Below are 21,128 nucleotides of genomic sequence, written 5' to 3' on the forward strand. Positions count from 1 at the left end.
CTTCAGGCCAACTAATACTTACGAAACCATAGCGCAGCACGACCGGAGCCATAACTGCTAGATTTGCGAGGCAGGCAGCCACGCAAGCACGGCATCGATACACGACGCAACCGTTAAAGAAACACGTGCTCACCGCGACGCACTGTGAAAAACATATAGAGCTTAAAAGCTTCTTTCGTCATTTCTTCACTTGATGGCGCTAGCTTCTTTACAAAAACTTCACTTGAAGCAGCGCGAAAACGTAACATACGAACTATAATACGGCTGCGTATGTGTGTGCGTCTGGCTGTGTGGCTGAAATATGCCGCGTTTCGTCGCCAGGGCGGCGTGCAACGCACTCTTTTCGACGCGCCGCCTATCCAGCGCTGGTTCCCCATTGTTCGTCGCCGCGGCATGTCAGTTAAGGAGAGACGGTGCATTGCAGAGCGGGAGAAAGGAGACCTCCTCTCCCAGGTTTTCCTCTCGCCACCGGAGGCTATAGAAAGGCGCTGACCGCGGAGCTCAGGTTTTTCGCTAACGTGCTTCAATATGTTCGTGACGGGCGCACTGCTGTTCCTTTCGGCTGCTCTACTGGCTGCACTTCTCATGTGAGTTGAGGGAGAGCTGGCGGGTGTGATTGCCTAGTAGGAACGGTCGGATGTCGAGCAGGCGAGAATTAAAATTTATGCGCCGTATTCAGTGTTAATTATTGTTAAGCGAAATAGCGCATGTAATTGTGCAGTACTGTCGCGCTCTGTGTACGAGTGCAACACGGGATCTCGCGGCACGAGGGCCTTCGAGACGTCATTGTGGCATTACAGGGGCGTTATAGCATCAAAGTGAAAGCAGTTAAAGGGAAATCATGATTTTGGCAAGTTGGCCCATCTTGAATGTGAGCTGAAGCAGTGCGCCCTTTGCAAATGCCTGTCAATGCAGATGGTTCTTGTTTCTTTTTTTTTGACAGATTATGATAATTGGCTGGTGCTTCTTCGAATAAAGTTTTATTAGGAGCAAGCACTTGTCCTGCTGTGTGTGTATTCTTGTATTTCTTGTCCCAGCCCCATCGCACTACTTCAATTTATATAAAACCGTTTTCAATTTATAAAACCAATTTATATAAACAGTTTATGAAGACGTAAGCAATGAGCTTTCGTCGTAGCTGCAGACGTGGGTGTTATTGCTCTGATGAAAAACACCTATGACTGGACATGTTAGTAAGACTTTAAAGATGCAAATTTGTAACCTCGTAGCTCCAAAACAAGAATGAACGAACGCCATGCGCCGTAGTTTATGAGTTATGCTCTCCGTTGAACGGGTGATGACATGCTTTACGCTTACAATTTTGTCGCCGTTAACGTAAGTCAAGCGTGCCGTTAAGGAAGCCTAATACTCCGTATTAGGCTTGAGGAAGTAAAGAGAACGTGTCTGCCAAGTAATCGCGAGAAAAGCATGCACCTGTGCGCTGTCGCACGCTCGTGAATATATTATACGTGTTTCTACACTTGCTACTACAAGAGACGCAGTACACTCGGATAAGCGAAAATACTTCCCGCTTATCTACGCGCCGGGCGAGCCTTTTACGTACGTTCTCGTATCCTTGAACGTGTCGCAGGCATTAACCTTGACGATAACCTCTCCACAAACTTATTTATGAAAGTATAAAGGATAGGGAAAAGAACACTGTCGTTCCCCTGGCACAGGTAAAGAGAGCACAACAATATGTTCGTTTGACAAGCGGAGGCTGTGACGCAAAGAAGGGTGATATGAGAGCTCGTTAGCTAAAATAAGTCAAGGCCGGCCAACAGGTCGAGTCTGATACCAGTGTCAGCGCTTCGAGGTCACTATCATCGTCGTAGTTTTCTGTCTGTCTAACTGTCTCCCTTTTATTTGCACGTACGTAAGCACACTAAATTTGAATTAAAAGTATACAAATATAGATTCTAAAGCGATCGACTTCGAGAACCCCGAAAATATGTCGACAAGAATAATGGAGGCTTTCTTGACCTTTGCTGCAATACTTGTCCCTGTCGAGCCTTGTTTTTTTTTTTGTTGATAACCTAAATTGTCGGGAAGGATCGTAAACCGGTAATCGAAGAGAGTAGTGAAGCGGAACTGATATAGAAGCTTTCTGAAGTTTGTGTCGGAGCCATCAATCGCGCTATCAGAAAAATAACCTTGGAGAAAACAATTTTGAAGAAGATGTAAATTTAATACCTGGCGCATGTGGGGCAGAACGTCCATATAAGAATGTTTATGTCAATAAACGTTTAGTTGAAGGTCAGTGCTACGTGGTGCCCGCCTCTCTCTTTCTGTTTATTTTTTGGTATACGCTACGTATATGAAATGAAACAAAATGCCTAGCCGAGACTGATGGAAGGGTTTCCTCCGAAAGCAATATTTCGGTACGCAGGCGCAAGCAATATTTGTATGCGCAACATAAATATGCACAAGCAACAATATAAAATTTAATCGTACTTCAATTAATTTTATATGTAATCTATGCTACCTCAGTTGTAAAAAAAACTATGTCAATTATAGAAAAATAAGAACGCTCACAAAACAATGTAGAAAATTGCCGCGACCAACGAGAAAAAGAAGCAGTTATATTAGTACTTAAGAAGAAGCCTCAAGTAAAGTATATGCAAGCAATATTAGCAGTATTTCAGTAACGATCATTGGGCAACAAAGAAAATTATACGCACTTGTAAGAAACACACTAACAGAATTAAGCAGAAATCAATGTATATTTTAAACAATATTTCTTCAATCATGATTTTACGACTTTTAGAACTTTTAATACCTTAGCTTTATTTACAAGACTAGGGACCTAATTTCATTCGATATACTACCGTCAATAGGTATCGCTAACGCGTGACATTTATTTAATTTGTCTGCGGTGGTGGCATTGAACAGATTGAGAATTGCGTATGAAGTATTCCTTAATATTTTTTGTTGTCTGGAGAAGCAACCTGGGACAACAGATTTGGTTCGCTCTCTGTACAGTGTTTTCAAGAATGGCGGACGCGTGCTGTATGATACTGATTCCCCGATTACGGTAGTATCGTTTTGAAAGCCCTCTAGCCGATCCAAGATAAATTCACTGTCGTTTTTCTCCGCTGATCTTCGTATAATTGTCGATGTTTTCAAGTTGTCTTTTTTCAAGTTCTCTTTGTTGATTTAAGTTCTCTTTCTGTCTCTTTCTAGATGGCGCCGGCAGCATTTCTCTTACTTCGAGAGAATTGGAATCCCAGGACCAAAGCCTAGCCTAATCTGGGGAAATATCCGGGAGTACCACTCAATGGTAATATCAACGTGTATTTAGACGGTGTTAATTCAATGATTCTCTTTAGGCCCACATTTAAGTAGTTTGACTAGGAACTTTCTGCGTAAATTTCCGTGCAATACGATTGAAGTTGTTATCAGCTGCAAACGGTGTCCAGGACGCTTATCATCGAGGTTCAACAGTATTTGAAAGAAGCAGCAAGAAAATGAACAAATGCGTTAAAGGGACGTTGCAGCCGTTCCCATATTTTTTTTTCATAACTAAACGTCTAGCGCACCGCCCTGTACATAGGAAAGGGTTGCACTGAATTGAATTAGTAGAGCAATCAAGCAACGACCGGTGCTGAGCAAGCGTGAAAAAAAATCAAAGACAATCGTGGCTTCGTTTTTTTTCTATTACAGTAAAAAAAAAAAACAACTGCCTTATTTAGCACGAAATTATAGTTTGTAGCAGCACTGAAAGAAAGCAGGCTGGTACTGCAAAGGGAGGCCACGTTCTCAAATATATTTATTAGTTAGAACTCTTATTCATTGACGTGACGCTCTCGCTAATAATATTTTCGCTGGTTCGGCACACGCAGAGTAAATACTATCCTAGGGCGACTGCGAGTTGATCGCCAGAGGCCGTAAAAGCGATTTTCGTTTGCTTAAGTCATAAAAGGTGTTGACATTCGTATGACCGTAAACGAATTGCCAGCCTAAACTTCTTTTAGAGTCTATGCTCTGTTCCTTCAGCAGCTGTTTCATGCATTACTCGACCTATATTCTGACAGGAGATTTACAAGGTGATGGGAAAATGGCTTGACCAGTACGGCGATACATACGGGTAAGTTTTTCCACAAGATATCCTCGACCAACTAACTGTTCTCACGCTACACTCAAGCCATCTTTCGTAGGCTTGTGCAGTGGCGTAGCTAGGTCGTCTGGCACCCGGGGCCCGTAGGTCTTCTGTCACCTCCCTCCCCCCCCCCCCCCCCGGAGTGTAGCCGGCGGAAAGAAGCGTGTCTTCAGACGTATATAACACCCCTTCCCCCCCTCCCTCCCCACTGGCCCCTTGCACCCGGGGCCCACGGTCCCCCGGCCCCCCCTGTTGCTACGCCACTGGGCTTGTGCAAGTGATGTAGCACCTCAAAGCGGCTTGGCACAAATGCAATTTCACTACGCAGGTTCTACAACGGCGACGCTCCTTTTGTCGTGACCAGGGACATAAACTTCGTAGAGCACGTCTTTGTTCGCAACTTTCAGAACTTCGTCGATCGTGGCGTGAGTATTCTGCAATGGCGCTTTTCTTAATGTCTGGCTGCTGCGCTATTGCTGAGGTGCCATATCAGTGGATGCGCATGATATTTCAGTTTAATATGATTAAAGGGTTACCAGCTTGAATGGTGCCGAAGTACTTTGAAAAGTAGATCTTATTCAATGGACACGCAATACTTCCCCTTTCGTTATTGTTTTCTTCGTTTCTGTATCAGCTTGCTTTTCTTCGTGTAGCAAATTGTTGATTTGCATTGTACATTGCACTGTCACGTCCAATATGAGCTGCGATACGGTGCCCGTGATTGAAAAGGCCCCAAGGCTAAAAAAGCACGTTCGTGGGATTATTCATTGAGGTTCGCGGTAACACAGCGCAGGCAGCTGGACTTGACGGGGACAGAAAGGAATTTAGCGTACATAGCATAGCATAGCATAGCACTGTGTGTGTGTGTCAAGTTGTTCTCTATCCTCGTCCAGTTGGGCTACACGGTGTTATCACGAGCCATAACACTGCTCGCCAGCACTGACATACGAAACGTTGGAGATTTTTTTTAATTCTATGGTATTTAGGAGATGTCGCGTTTAAATGGTGCCGGCTACCCCTTTTCACATAGGGATTTAAAAAGAAAACTAATAAATCGTAACAAAAGAAGTGATATCGTAACAACACAAATTCCGGTAACATAAGTATACTAATGCCGCACTATAACTGAAAGACAACTCCAAATCGTAAAAGCACAAAGTCCAGTCACGTAAGTAGACTAATGCCACAATAAAGCTGAAAGTCAACTCAGTAACACAGCAACAAAGAGTCCAGACACATACGTGCCCTAAAGTAAACACAATGCCCGGTCACTTAGCTAGACTAAAATAAGGGCACCTAAGCACTCACGGATTAGTCTTATGAAGTTATAAAAAACCAGCCACTGGATTGGTCAAAGTCAGGTAAAAGGAAAACGTACGATGCGCTATCTCATTTAAACACTCCATTCAAGACTTTCCGAGTATCTTGCTCGCTTCTAGAAATCTCTGTAGGGCCAGTAACGCTCGTCTTTGCAATGATATGTTTGCCAAGGTCCTAAGATCTTGCTGAGGCTATAGAGCCTGCAGTCTAATGCCACTAAATCAAGTCCTAAGTGCTGTCTGTGTGTGTTGTGTCACTGACACTCTAGCAGAGGATGCTGTGCATCTTTATAAGCGTGGTCACATGTGCATTCCGCACTATGAGCTCTTGATATTTTATGTAGAAAGTGATTTGTGTACGTGGTACCGAGATGCATACGGTGAATCAACGTTTCAAAGGCTCTGGTTGTACTTATTGTCGACGGGTTTTTAATTGAAGATCTAAACGCCATTCCGATTATTGGTATTTGTGAACTAATTTGTTTTTGTATGTCAGCTCCTCCGTGTAGTGCTGGGGTGACTTAGACCTCGGGCACCGTGTTGCGACTAATATTGTGCGTGACGGTGCATTGTGTTTATGCCGCATAACGTCTACTAGTACTCATGTTGACTACAGTACGTTAACTTGGATCGACTGATATGGGAACCGGAGACTAGCATCTGTTTAATTTATCTGTCTTTCCTATCTTGCTTTGCGTTGCTCTATTGATGACATTGCACCTGTGTAAAATTATTGTATTCCTGTGGCATGCTTTCACGTATTTATTTTTATGTGGGAAGGACCAGCTGGCGTCACTACAAGGTAAATATTTGGAAACATGTTATTCACCTTCAGTACTGCCAACTGAAAAAATTGAATACACGCCCTCTCCATAAATAACGTTCCAGGCATGGCTGAGTGGCATAACAATTTAAATTTCAATTGAGGGGCCTCCATCTTAATTATAAAAAGGTCTAACAACTGCCACAGTCACTGTTAACGTCTGGTTTCTCAGCGGTCATGAACCGATATGTTTTGACTTTTTACATAACCCCTTGCTTTTGAAATCATATGCCATAACAATATGTGTAAGTTATGTTTTACACTTCTCTTTTTATCCCCTTTAACCCTTCCCCCTGCGCACGGTAGCCAACCGGAACTACCTCTGGTTAACCTCCCTGCCTTTCTCTGCATTATCCTATCTCTCTATCTATGTTTTACACTGACAGAGGCAGGAAGGAAGAGTTACAAAACGTTGCGAAACCGAGAGAAGAAAAGCGCAGTCTCGGACGGCATAGAATAGATGGTCTGACGAAATTAGAAAATTTTCTGGCCTGAGATGGGGGTTGGCGCAAGACAAGCGCAATTCGAGTTAGGTGCATGAATGTTCGTCTTGCAGTGGACGAGGATAGGCTGATAAGGATGACGACGATGACTGTGATGATGATGATGATGATGGAGATGACTAGGAAGGCTACTTCCAGGCTGACTGGGGCACTTCGAGACTTATTTTACAAGCTGAAGATATCTAATCAGCCATAGTGTAACAGCGGCGAGTCGTAGTCATAGACGCTGCCCTGTTGGGAAATGCGTTCAGATCAAACATTTCCATCGACACTTAAAGGGTTCTCCTTTTTCCAGATCACAATGGTGACCGATCAAAATCACCCTGTGTTGAAGAAGTCTATCTTGCACGCCTGCGGCCTCCCGTGGAAAAGTATCCGGTCATGTGTTGCGCAGGGCTTCAGTTGCAGCAAGCTGAAACAGGTGCCCCGTCAAGTTTTTCTGTAAACCCTTTCGCTACGTACATATACTGAGGTGCTTTGACAGACAGACATGTTACGTTGTTTTCCTCATTTACACTGTCCCAGCCATCTAAAACAGCAACACTTAACAGCCATGTCTTGTCAGTGAAATTTTAATTGGCATTGCACGAATCTTTCATAAATCAGTGGGTATGGCAATCCGCTTCTGAGCCGTACATTGTATGCAGGCTAAGGAGCCCCAGGTGGTCGGAAAGATAATCCGGAGTCCTCCACTGAGGTTGACGTATGTGGCGGCATAGCACAGATGGTACGCCGCAGAAAAGAAGAAGATAGACTGCCTGATTAGGAATGTATATCAACAAGCGATTGGATTCATGCTCAGCACGAACACAGATAAACTCCTAGAGCTGGGACTGCACAATACGCTAGAGGAAATAATATAAGTGCAACGTATAGCACTATACGAATGCCTCTCCAAGACCACGGCGGACAGATACATCCTAGATAAACGAGGCGTCCGCTATAACACACAAAACGGAGACAAATGGGACATAACCGAGGAATTAAGGGCCAAACTCGTGGTACCTCCACTTAGCCGAGAATATGCATCTTGTGCACCACGAGGGCAGGAGATGAAGCAGGACAAAGAGCATGGTGAAGAGCAACGGAAGAGACAAGGACGTGGTCTTTGTACACCTTGCACGTTACAAACACAAACGTAGCTTTGTCACAGCATTACTTAACCACAACAGACAATGCTGCATAAGCCAGACTATACACACGACACGCATCGAAACGGCGGAGGAAGTGGCTTTAGCGTTAGCCGTAGCACAAACCAACGCAAACTATATAATCAGCGACTCGGAAAAGGCAGTACGCAACTTCGCGAGTGGCCGGATCTCACCTGAGGCCATAAACATATCCAGAAAAGGCAAAACAACAGGGGAAGGCAGATGCGTCCAAATCCTATGGATACCAGCCCACACTCCCGACTCAACGGGAGAGGACCACCCTAACAGGGTGGCACACAACGTAGCTCGAAGACTTACTTTCCGAGATGCGACGAACGTGGACCCCTCGACAGGATCCACCTACGTATGAGAATGGGAAGACAGAATGATCAGGTTCAGCGACATCACCAACCATTACAAGATGCAAAGATGCACTTATCCACCCCCCAATCCAGAACTCAATAGATCCGAAGCTATCCAGTGGCGACAACTACAAACCAAATGTTACAAGAGTCCTAATACACGCTATCTATACAGAAATATACGCAGTAGATAGATGCAAAGTGCGTAGCACCAAAGCCACGCTAGAACACATACTATGGGAATGCCAGAGACTAATACGCGACGATGAGAGCGAGACCTCCACTGACAGCCTCTGCGCGCGATGGCAGGCCGCGCTGCTCGGCTCGAACCTGGAACACCGACTCTGGGCAGCACAGCAGGCCAAGGAAGCCACCGGGAGACTAAAACTCTTGGGCGCAACCTCGGCGTGTTCTCGAGCCCACTAACTCGCAGGACGCGAATCGTTCTGATTCGAAAGAAAGCTTTTGTCAGCTACTTCTTCACTAACGCATGCCTCTTAATCAGATCGTAGTTTGGCACGTAAAATCCTAGAAAATTTCATTTTTATCAGGTAAGCGTTGACCCCTCCGCGCATCTTTGAAGTCTGCTCCCATCGGAATGGGGTCGCCACTGCCGTGATCGAAGCCGATGTCGGGATCGAAACTGCGACCTCGAACTCAACAGTGCGTTGTCATAGGCACTGATATACCGAGGCTAGTTGTTCATAACACAGATATTGTAAATGGATCGGGAACGCAGTCAACCTGCAAATAAGTTGTTGGTACACATCTCGTACGAACGTTTCATTTGCCTCTCCCAGATACCTTTCTCTGGATTTGGCGCAGTTTCAATATTAGTGGAAGGTAGTCGGGGACAATGTGTCAAACGTTGATTATACTCAATTCCGCATATTGTAACTGATGGTGGAAATGAGGGAGGAATAGATCAGTGCACGATGAACCCAATTTGAGTAAGCAGTTAATGTGCTCCTGACTTATCTTTCAGCGAAAACAGGGTCTATACCCGATTATGCGAGGTCTCGTTCATGCCTTATAAAAGCCATATATGGTGATCATTGCTTTCTTTATGAACGCTCGCGGCAGGACATCACTGATGATGCGCGTTTGGGCTGCGCCTCACCAACGCTATGTTGTTAAGGGCGTGCTGTGAGTTTGGTAAATTTAACCCATGGAAATAACAATCGGGGATACTTTCTGAAGCAAACGTTACAACACTATGAATTAACCTGAACGTACATGTAGGGGCGGTAGAGGGTATATCGCTATAGTTAGTGTATATAATAAGTATAGAGGTTCCACTTATAGGATAGCTGCTGCGCATAGTCTATCCTCCTCGTCTCAAATGATAGAGAACGGCAACTGAGGTATACCTCGTAGGGTGTCGTGCATAGAAATATCTGGTGTTGCACATACGTTGAACCAAGCTTTAACAAAACATTGTACGCCTTAAGCTATTGTTATTTGTCATCCTCACTTACTAAAAGTAATTTTTTGGAGTCCTATAATACTCAACAAAGTATTTTAGGCAAGGTTTTAGAGATGTGTTTTACGCCATAAGTGTAAATATAGAAGTTGTAGAGGACAATCAGGAATTCACAATGAAGTTGTTTCCATTACATAATTTTTACATGTTCGCCTTACCGAGCTCTTAAGAAAGTATGGGAAATACGACAGTAAAAAATAAAGCCGTACCTTCGCGTTTAAGCTTTTGGTTTGCAGCACTCTCAACATTGTTTCCAAAGAACGAAGTAAGCATGCCTATCATAAGTTAAACGGAATAAGTACGTTTTGATCCACTTTCAGCACCGGCCTATCGCTTATCATTTTGGGCCACGGAAGATTTCTATTTTCACAACGATGGGGTAACTCATGCTGCCTGGCACCAGCCAGGCAGCATCAGTCAGTAGTTCTTGTGAAAATAGAAAAAGAAAGTAGAAATAGAATAGGTCGACCGCTTCTTTTTACGCTGGACATGCAGCCTTGCAGCGTCTTTTTTCGAAACAGAATTGAGAACGATACAAACCAGAGCAGCAAGACCGCAATTTCATGGACTTCCTTAAGAACCAGCGTAACAGTAGGCACATCGAAGGAGCGTGATTGTCTGTTTGTGAGCACGCCCTAAAGCTTCTTTATTGAAAGATATGCCCTAAAAAAGGCATTGAAACTTTCACAACAGTAAAATTAGCTAATGAGCTAACTAAATACATCGAAAAAATATTCTGACCCGCCTAGGACGATTACGAACGATACGTAGTTGGTCTTAATTGCTTATGGCGTATCACCTACAAGTTCATTCATGTTTATTACGAAGCCAAAACAAGTGCGCCTTTCTAGATAAGTAGTGAATGCACCACATACAGTGCAAGCGTTCTAAACTCTAGATGATGCCACACATTGAAGAAGATGCAAGCATCTTTATCAAGTCTCTTGAGCAGTACGCGGACACTGGAGAAGAGGTGCACATGCTTCGCAAGTTTGAGGAACTCTCTATGGACTACACAGCCCGAGGAGCGTTCGGCATCGACGAACGCTTTCAAGGGAAGCCTGACCACCCGCTCATGGCCATCGCCAAGGCTACCCTAAGGGGTCTCATAAAGGGACCTTTTCATATGATTGCACGTGAGTTCATACTTTGCCCAAGACAAATATTTACCCTTCTTCAATTGATTATGCCTGAGTCCGGTGCTGTGTCGTCTTACTCGGCGCTGTGTATTGAGCTCTTTTAAATTTGACAATTATACACCAATTTACCTACGCATCTACGCTTCTGAAGAATTTCAGAATCACATATACTTATCGCTCTTGCAATGGTGTGGAGTAGAACGTTCTCAAAATCAAAAATCATCCAATTGACCTTCGGCGAGAAGAACGATATCGTAGGGGCGAGTCTAAGTGGTGGCGAGGGTGCAGGGCAACGAAAATTTCTTCCAGCCCTCCCCCCCCCCACCCATCGCCCTCATCTAGCACCATAAACTGGCAGTTATTGTGTGCCTGGAAAAGCATGCTTCACAATCCCTGCCGCCCCTCCCCCCCACCCTTAAAACAAAAGAACCTCTCATAAATCGAATCCCTTTTCCCTTCCCCCAGTACAGGGTAGCTAACCGGAGATAATCTCTGGTTAACCTCCAGGTATTTGCTTTGTCTTTCTCTCTTTGGCTGTGGCACCGCCCCTGTAATATCATGCTGGAGACCCAGTTTCCCTCAAGGCAGATAAATAACTAATGCGTTGCAGGAATCTCAACGAAATATTTACAAAAAAATTCCACTGAACGAGCTAAGCCATTGTAGCTTTTTATAAATGTTTTCTATTTAGAGAGCACGACCTCATTTGGGGCGCTCATGAAGCCGCTCTACTGGCTTTCACTTGTCCTTGGAGAATTTTCATTTGAAGACCTGAATGAACAGACAGCCAAGGTGATTCAACTGAGAAAGGGTGATCCCTCGGTGAGTGCAAAGTTCTCGCCATTCACGTATTAGGAATTGCTGTTGGAGATCGAAGGAATAATTTTGCCTATTTGGGTATACCCTGTGTACCAGGTAACTAGAACCAAAATTTAGAATTAATGTCGTATGTCTCATTAGACGAATGAGTCCAACAGCATATTGTTTGCAGTCGTCTTGAGTTACGCAAAATATTTATTGGAAGTGCTTTTACTTAGCTTACTAGTCCCATTTACCTCTGCAAGATTATTATTATTCCTTTTCGGGCACAAGTCGTATTAAAAAGTTATTGAGCATGCTCAGAAACACTTCATAAAGTGGCTTTCATGGCGTTAACTCATACGTGGCTCTTTTTTTCGGGGTTCTAGAAACCCCGTCTAGATGCCCGTCAAAAGACTACGAGGGTGCTTGCGCCAAAGAGTTTCCTACAATAAGTGCTAGAGGAAGCACTGGCGGCCTGATCGTTAAGCCACCATAGGAATCATGGTTACCACACGTATTTGAGACGTTCTTGTGGCTTTGTTTATTACGCTTTATCTGCATTGATTGTCCTAGAAATTGAGGCGATTTATACTTTTCTTAAAATACAGAAGGCAATAAGACTCTGCGAATAAGCATAACCACTACTAATTGCAGTGGTGTTTCTTGTCGATGGGTCCGTTCCGTAATGGTTTCAGTATCGGCATTTTGAGCTAGTGGTACTGTTTGGAATTCTGCTGTCGGAAAGTTTCAAGAGTGTATATTAATGCGCTAGCATTCTTTGGATACTTCACGCTCTTTCCGGTGGCTATCTATGTGTGTATGTTCATATCTAACCGTTTTTATGCGAAGCATATTACGAGAGCTCAACCCAGCTCCTCAGGCGTGGCGGTGTCGCCATGAAACCACGTGACACCGTGACGTCACGACAGAGGAGAAGTGGCTTTGGCTCAACTCTTGCAAGACGGGCTGGGTGGGAATCGAACCAGGGTCTCCGGAGTGTGGGACGGAGACGCTACCACTGAGCCACGAGTATTTTTTTTTCTTTATTGCCTTTTCACAAACGCAAACAAAAAGATCAATTACACGACATGTACATATTCTAAAAACACCAGCCACAGCTCGGCCAGTGTAAGGTGTTTAGAAGGGCTTCACAGAAGCCAATTGGTCTAGTACAGGAAGCCATTCCGGGGGTTCACATAGTGCTCTGAACAAGTCGCGTGTGTATATAATGCTCTCAACAAAATAGTGTCTTGCTGAGTGAGCCTGTATATGACAATGTCTGATGTCCATTCTCGTCTTCCATACGCTGTGCATGCAAAGCAGCATTAGCATATCACTCGGCGCTTCCCCTGTTTCTGCACGTGGAAGAAACCGGATTCCAAAAGGGCTTATCGGCAATTCTTTTTTAAGTGTTCTTTGTAGGACGTCCCACAGAAATACGGCGTCATGGCAGTCAATAAAAATATGCTCAATTGATTCTGGCTTATTACAGATTAAGCAGTTTACCGACCAAGGTACAGAAAGACCTTTGCTTTGTAACCATGGCTTTACAGGGAGAGTGTCAGTATGTAATTGAAAAAAGAACGTTTTAGCAGAGGGTCTCACTGGCATTTTTTTAACGCGCTTTAGCACATCGCGCTCAGGACCTAGCCTGTAGGCAGCTCGGTAAACCGGTAATGGTAAAAATACATCGAGAATATCAGAATACAAACGCTTTTTCGTGACATCACACAAGTATTCATATGAGAACCTTGCCTTGAGCAGGCGTACAGAAGTAACCACTTCACGAAAATAAGGACTGAGCGGTCCAGCTCCAAAAGAAACAGATGACACGACAAAGTCAGATAGATAATCCTGCAATCGTGCTTGGATCACAGTTCTCAAAAACACATCAGTTTGGTCCCGCACAAAGAAGAATCTGCTTACTAGCTGCTTGAAAAACAGGTGTGAGAGCCCTAGCCCACCATTTTTCACCTTGTGAAACAAATTGCACCGGCTTGTGCGCTCCCATTGCGATCCCCAAATAAAGGTCGCAAACACTCGGTGGATTTTTTGAACCGAAGTTCTTGTCATGGCCATCACTTGCAACACGTAGAACACTTTTGCAATTAAAAACATATTACAAACGGAAGCTCTTGCGAACATTGAGAAGTTATGGCCACCCCATTTATCGGTAGCATTTTTGACGCGTTTATTTTCCTCAGACCAATATTCATCAGCATTGAGGTAGTTATTTAGCGGGACACCGAGGTAATTTCCGGGGGAGACGGTCCAATTCATATTACAGTACACCTCGGGGGTGCTCTGCCAGTTGCCATGCCAAAATCCAAGGCATTTCGACCAACTGATCACGCTACCAGTTGCTGTGCAGAACGCATTAGCAACACTGACAACTTCCTGCACGCTTCTAGCATCAGTGCAAAACACGGCTATGTCGTCCGCGTACGCTAAGACCTTAACTTCACTGCTGAAAAAAGTGAAGCCTCGAATACATGGTGTTGCAAGCAAACGTAAACAAAACGGCTCCAAGTATATCGCAAAAAGTAGAGGGGACAACGCACATCCTTGTTTCACACTCGACCGCACAGGAATTGACATACTTAATTCTTTGTTGATCACTAATTTGGCTGTGCAATCATGATACACCATTTTAACGCCTTCAGTAATTACAGATCCAACATTTACGTGCTCCAGCAATAAAAACAGAACTTCATGTACAACTTTGTCGAACGCTTTATGTAAATCTAGCTGAATCATAGCTACGCGGTCATGCATTGCGTCACAACATTCCAGAATACTTCTTGCTATGTGTATGTTTGTAAAAATTGTTCTACCTTTAATGCCACAGGTTTGATGCGGGCCAACGAGGGACTTAATAACGTTTTGGAGCCTTCTAGCTAACACTTTCATGTATATTTTATAATCTGTATTGGTCAAACTAATGGGACGGTAGGACTCAACTGAAAGTAATTTTGCAGGATCGTCAGTTTTGGGGATCATTACTACGTGCGCTGTCCTGAACGAGAGAGGCGCTTGCTTTTTTTCATAGCATTCAGCGATCACTCGGTGTAAAGCCACTGCCATTTCTGCCTTAAAAAATTTGTATACGGCTGCGCCCAGTCCATCTGGCCCAGGCGACTTGCCATTACCCAAGTCATCGATTGCCGCTTCAATTTCGGCCACGGTAATTTCAGATTCCAGTGATTCTCTAACCGTGTCCTCTAATCTTGGCATAAGAGTTAGAAAGTGGGTTTTGAAGTACTCGGGGTCATAAATTCTTCCTCCAAGAAGTTCGGTATAAAAATCAACAAATGCACGTTTTATTTCTTCGCTTTCTCGTGTAATTTTGTTGTAATAGCGAATTTCATTTATCTCCTTATTTGCAGCATGCTTCTTTTCTTCACTTAGCACACGCTTATTGGGCGTTTCGCCCAGCCACAACTTTTCAGTGCGCGCCCTTATCATTGCGCCGCGGTACTTATCTTCGTCGATCAACTCGAGTTTCGCTTTCACCTCTCGTATTTCTTTTTTAAACGCTCCAGGCACTTCATGTTCTACCCCTAACATGTACACTAGTTCACTGTGTAACTGTTCCTCTTGTTGCCTGTCCTTGTGACGCAATACGCATGCTCTATCGATGGCAGCAATTTTAAAGTCGCATTTGAACTGCTCCCACACTGATATGAAACAGTTGGTTTCCGTATGCAGGGCATTTGAAAGATACTCCTTGGCTCTCGTGACAAACAATTCATCTTGCAGCAGTTTTTCATTGAACTTCCACAGGAACCAATTAAACTTGACACTCTTTCGTTTTTCGCCAATCGTAATCGAGACCAAACTATGATCGCTAAAACTGAGATATTGTGTTTCATAAGAGGAACACAGTGGTACAAACTTCGCCGGTACGTATATTCTATCAAGCCTCGCATGGGAATCACCTTGAAAGTGCGTATACCGTGCTTGGCCATCTCGCGTCATTGCATAACCAATGTCCTCAAGCTCTCTCTCATTTACTATCGCGTTCAACAGCTCAGCGCTTCTATCGCGTACTTTGAGGCTCATCGTTTTATCTTCAGCTGTACAGACGCAGTTGAAATCCCCAAGAAGCACAACATGTCGTTCTGTTTTCAAAAATCCTTCAGCATACTTAAAAAAAATTTCGCGTTCATGAATTTTGTTCGGTGCGTAGATGCAGACAGCGCGCCACAGTAGACCAGCAAAAATAAAATCACATGCTACAAGTCTCCCACTTTCGCAGGTGGACACTTTTTCTACAACCGATATGCTATTGCGAATAAAAATGACGCAGCCTCCTGACCGTCCAACAGCATGGCACACACATACACTGTATCTAGATCGAAAAACTTGAACCATCTGTTCTGTTTGCTCCTCACTCTCAATTTTTGTTTCTTGCACAGCCAGAAGGTCAACGTCATTCTCTAAAAGCATGCGACTAATCTGGCACTGCCGCCTGCGCGAACACATTCCTCGCACATTCAATGTCGCAACGCGTAGGCTAGATTTAAAGTTAGACGCCATCTCATGGGGTTGCTTGGCCAAGCGTCCTACTCACATCGAAGCTGTGGGGTTCTTGTAGTCATCGTTGAAGGCTACTGGAACGGGTCCTCCGCTAGGGCGGAGGCGTTTTAGGGGCCACCCTACTGCCAGGCGGCACGTTCGGCTGCGGTTTGCGCATAGACCGCCGCGTAGTCGATGCCTTCGTTGGAGGTTCGCCGGTGCCCGACGCAGTAGTTATTCCTGCATCGCCAGTGTCTTCGTGAGCACGCTTTGCAGCGATGCTTCCGGTCGTAATCATCTCGACGTCCGTTGCTTCCTGGCCGACTTCTTGCGGCAGTGACGATGACGCGCTTGCTGCGTTCACGCCTGCGTCGCATGTCGCAGTCTCTGGCTTCGTTTCCGGGGCTGCAGCCAAGGGCTCACCCCCCAGGGTCGCTTCCTGGACAGCTCCTGGGGAGGGTTCAAGGGGCTTTGCAGGAGTCTTCGCCACGTCGTTGTCCTCCCTGCTAGCTTCTTCGGCATCTGCGGCGTCCATCATGTGTTCGGATACTACGTCCCTTTGGAGTGGGCCTGTAACGCTGGCATAAGAGCGCACACATTGGGAATCATCGTGGCCGAAGCGACGACAGACCCCACATCGTGGAACGCGGCACTCTCGCCTGATGTGTCCGATGCCACGGCATCGGAGGCAGAGCGGCGCTCTGCCAGGAACGAAGACGAGCGCCATATCCTCAGCAACACGCAGTTGGTGTGGTAGGTCGTCCACAGTGAGGCCCACATTTAATTTCAGCGTCACCGAGCGGGTGGTTGATCCTTTGTCAATGCAGCCCTTGACCTTCCACTTGTCTCTGCTAATTTCCGTCACTTTTCCAAACGGCGCCAAAGCCACTCGCACGTCTTCGTCCGGTACGCCATGAAGCAGCCAGTATAGCTTCAGTCGGACACCTCGGTCGCGCGGGTCGATGACCATGCAGCGGTGGTCTTTAACGTTGAACGCTTCAGCTTCTAATATCTTCCTCTTGCCTTCCTCGTCCTTAAACGTCACTGCCCACAGGTGATTCATTTGGTATGCCCCGAGGGCCACCACTTCCGGCAGCAACGAAAGACGTGCAAGGCTATCTCGGACATGCTCCACTCGATATGGCCTGGCTTTCACATCGGCATGCAAAAAAACGGTGTTTAAAACAGAAGCACCTGTGGGCAGATGAGGCAGAACAACCTGGTAGTCTTCAGCCGGCTTTTCAGTACACCTGATACCACGGCCCACACGGGCCGCTGAAACCGCCCCTACAAGGGAGCACATGATAGCACGTCCTTCCACTTCGGTAGCCAAGACGCGTCTCACTGAGCCACGAGTGCGATGCTTCAAAGCGGTACAAAAGCGCCTCTAGTGAATGCGGTGTTGCCTTCGAAACGAGCTGTTTCTAAGGCGTGCGTCTCTTGCTCAGGCGCACATTTCATTGCCGCGCCGAACGCTGCTTTGCTCGACGCTCACCGCGTCCAATGCGGGGCGCGTAGTAGCTGCCCTGTAGCCCATTGTCTTACACCCCTTGGCGGGTCGACGGGAACGCTGTCGCGTTCCACTCTTGAAGGCGAAGCAGTAATGCATGAGTTGTTTCTTCGTCTAGCCGAACCTAATATAGCCAAGCAACAGCAGTTCACCAGGCTAAACAGTGGTTCAACAACTAAAATAAAGGCTAGTATGCTTCGCATCCTGGGCTTAACCTTACCTAAGCCACAGCCATTTTTTTTTCATCTATAGTATACCTGGGTCACTGGTTAATCAGTGATCGAAAGGCGTAGCTCATAAGGCTGCTGTGTGGAAGTAACAGTGTTCGAAACAAACAATCAGTCGATCTTCGGTCCGTGAGTATGTGGCAATCTGTACATACGTGCCGGTCTTCAACGAACCTCTTTCACGCCGACATGGGTCACTGCAGACGCGGGACTGGGTAGGTGTCCTTGTTCGAAGAAATTATCTGACACCGACTTGGAGTACTGAGTATGCGCCACTGAGTCTATGCCAGTTGCGAATGAACCCCTTGGATGTCAGCTCGGTTCAATGGGTATGTGCCAGTAGTTGTGTGCCACTCTTCATCGAAAGTCTCTGACGTGAACTTGGCTAAATAGGTGTATGTGCCACTGGGAATGTGCAATGACGGTAAAGATCCCTTAAATTTCTCCGATACTTAGCGGAAACGAGCCCAGGTAAGAAGTGTTCCTCAGGAACAGCAATCCGACGCAGTATTAGGCTGCGCCACAAATGCACTTCGTGCGTGGCGCTTTTCAGGGAACGCCTTTCACGCCAGCGCTTTAGCAGAGTGCGTCATGAATTCAATGGGTATTTCTCGCTCTTCAGTGAACTTCTCATCAACGTGTATCTGCCACTGTGTGTGCCGCAAGCGCGAGAACGATTCTCAGCGTTTGCAGGCACCGGTGCGCCATGTTTCTCGTCTCGCAGACCACGCGCAGACTTCTCGGCAGTGCCACTAGATGGCGTGGCGTGTACAGAAAGAAGCGCGAGGGAGGAGCCCGGTGGGCGGATGACGCGTTCCTCAGCGTTCGCACGCACCGGCGCGCCATGCATTTCGGAGGCAACGTGCAGGCTTTGGGGTGGCGGCGCTACACAGCGCCTAATGTAGTTAGGGATGCGCGAAAGAGGAGTCCCGCTACAGTATACGCCTAATATATAACTCGTTCTGACGGCAGCAGCACATCGTGTCGCTTTAGTGATTCCATACAAACGCATTACCGTCTTCAGTCATGGTGTGACGGGTTCTGTCGCAATTTCTTTGTTATGTATGATACAGTACTTTGTCGAAAATGATCAATATGCAAAGCCAGAAGGACGAAGTTTAGGCAAATCAATGGGCTAACCGTAATACCCGTTTTCCCGTTTCTTTCCCGTTCTCGTTTTCTTTACTTTTCGTATTCTGCGGGCCATATTCAGCCCTCAGGGAAAAGAACCTCGTAAACGCTAGCGTAATAGCAAGAACAACAACTTTATTAGGCGTTTCTGAGTACGCTCTACACCATATCATGTACCACCTAAGCTCTAAAACACCCAGGTAAAATTTTGCATATATAAATGTAGCTAATTAGCTAAATAATTGTGTTTCGACAAATGGTTTGAGTAACTCAAAATGACTATAGAGAACTTACCATCGGCATATTTGTCAGAGTTATATTACAACATATTTAAAGCTTGGTTCTAGTTACCCGAAACGGCCGCTGAATATTCATGTTGCGTCTATTCGCAGGTGATAAACGAACAGTCGCGACTAACAGATTTCCTTGCTGGGCTCACAGTGGAACTAAAATGAGAAAACCAGCACGAACATTCGCAAGGAAAAAATATGGAAGCCATAGGAGCGTTCAGCAAGGGTGTTGTACTAGCGCGATGGCATGTCGCTTCCCTTTTTGCTTGCGAATTTTAGCGCTGCATTTCGTCGAGACTAATATTTGATACAGGGCGTGATGGCAACATTAGCGGATATTAACGATAGCTTGTGATGCGCTTGGTCATAATTGCACTCGAGAATGACCTAGTTAGTCTGTCTTAATAAATAATTGCTTCAGTAAATAACAGATTCTCAGGCTCTCTGGCACCAGGGTGGGCAGACAACTCCTAACAGAGATGGGCGTCCCCCCGGCCACTGTCGAAGACGCCTACCAGGGCCTTCTGACAAAGCGGAAAGATAACATCATCATATCGCCCGCCCCACGCAATATGCATCCCCAGCACAACATAGAAAGAATGAAGGCCAGGGCGGTGGCACTCCTACGCCATGCGACAGAACTCCCTGGCGGCAGCTGCTTCGTTGACGTGGCCCAGTATGGCAAAAGCAACAATTTCACTTTAGTGTCGATCAACCACAGGGGTTCGACCGTTAACGCCGCTTCCGTACGAAGCACTTCGTCGTGTGTGGCCGAGCAAGTGGCCATTGTCTTGGCCCTCCAGGACGACAAGCATGCCAATACCTTCAGCGACTCCAGTGCAGCTATCTGCGCCTTCAGCGTTGGTGCCGTCTGTAAGGAAGCCTGTCGCATCCTCGACGGAGAAAGCATCGCCGCCCACACACTCACGTGGTTCCCCGCTCACATGGGATCTATCATGGGAGGCCCCACAAACCTCAACGAGTTGGCCCACTCCAAGGCGCGAGGTCTCGCTTTCCGCGAACATGGAGAACTCCAACGCCGTGCCGCGGTGGTGGAGAACAGAGATCAACCGATACATACAATGAAATTACGCAGCAATTTTATCTCGGCAGGAGACACTTTTCCTTCCACACAAGAAGTTGAATAGAGCACAGCCATTGACCCTCAGATTATTGCAAAGAGGCTCGTATCCCAGCCCGGCTTTATTCTACAAGCTTTATTCCGACACCTATGCCACTAGTTCTTGCAGGCACTGCAATGACTTAGCTAGTCTAGGTCATATGCTCTGGTGTTGCCCCTCATTACGAGGCACAGAACAAAGCAATGATGACAAGTGGCTCTCCGCTATCAAGAGCCCCGATGCCGGGGCGCAACTATGGGCTGTCCAGAGGGCCGACGATGCGGCGGTCGGTCATGGCCTGACTGTCCCAACGTGGGAGCGGCCCGCAGCGCGCTGAGTCACGTGCCTCAAGACCTTCATTAAAGTTTTGTATCCATCAATCCATTCATTTAATTAATATCAGCGAAGCCCATGCGTTGTCGGGCGTCCACAAGCCTGAGCTTTAATACACTCGTGACGTGACGATCTGTTGAATTATTAAGATATTAGATCCAATTGGTCCACCACGTGTAGTGAGAATTCAAGGTACGGACCACTGTTACTAACAAACCAGGCTTCACATTCTTTCTCGAGTGAAATCAGCCAGATTTTCCACTTCCCCTTTCCCCAGTCAGTCAGATTTCCCACTTCCCTTTCCCCAGTGAGGAGTAG

The 21,128-nt window shown here is 46.0% G+C and overlaps 2 protein-coding genes across 4 annotated transcripts in view; one reads left to right on the plus strand and one right to left on the minus strand.

Annotated features, from left to right (window-relative positions):
* Nucleotides 1–458: 458 nt before the first annotated feature.
* The window catches only part of LOC135902506 (cytochrome P450 3A14-like), a 36,148-nt gene continuing 15,478 nt past the window's right edge, over nucleotides 459–21,128 (plus strand). For 2 of the 3 annotated variants that reach the window (XM_070536583.1, XM_070536584.1), the window contains exons 1-7: nucleotides 459–587; nucleotides 3,184–3,280; nucleotides 4,035–4,087; nucleotides 4,428–4,524; nucleotides 7,040–7,165; nucleotides 10,639–10,876; nucleotides 11,571–11,701. In XM_070536583.1, the coding sequence (XP_070392684.1) occupies nucleotides 529–587; nucleotides 3,184–3,280; nucleotides 4,035–4,087; nucleotides 4,428–4,524; nucleotides 7,040–7,165; nucleotides 10,639–10,876; nucleotides 11,571–11,701 (801 nt within the window). In that variant the 5' untranslated portion in view covers nucleotides 459–528. The remainder of the gene's footprint in view (nucleotides 588–3,183; nucleotides 3,281–4,034; nucleotides 4,088–4,427; nucleotides 4,525–7,039; nucleotides 7,166–10,638; nucleotides 10,877–11,570; nucleotides 11,702–21,128) is intronic. The other variant, XM_070536585.1, reaches the window with a different exon arrangement.
* Nucleotides 14,957–17,533, minus strand: LOC135909723 (uncharacterized). Its single transcript, XM_065441813.2, has one exon. The coding sequence runs from the start codon at nucleotides 17,499–17,501 to the stop codon at nucleotides 16,311–16,313; it is 1,191 nt and encodes a 396-aa protein (XP_065297885.2). The 5' UTR covers nucleotides 17,502–17,533; the 3' UTR covers nucleotides 14,957–16,310.

This window comes from Dermacentor albipictus, chromosome 3 (genome assembly GCF_038994185.2).
Source record: "Dermacentor albipictus isolate Rhodes 1998 colony chromosome 3, USDA_Dalb.pri_finalv2, whole genome shotgun sequence".
Classification (NCBI taxonomy): Eukaryota; Metazoa; Arthropoda; class Arachnida; order Ixodida; family Ixodidae; genus Dermacentor; species Dermacentor albipictus.

Excerpts from the sequence above, each read along its gene's own strand:
- LOC135909723 (XM_065441813.2), bottom strand. The coding sequence starts at position 17,501 with ATGTGCTCCCTTGTAGGGGCGGTTTCAGCGGCCCGTGTGGGCCGTGGT.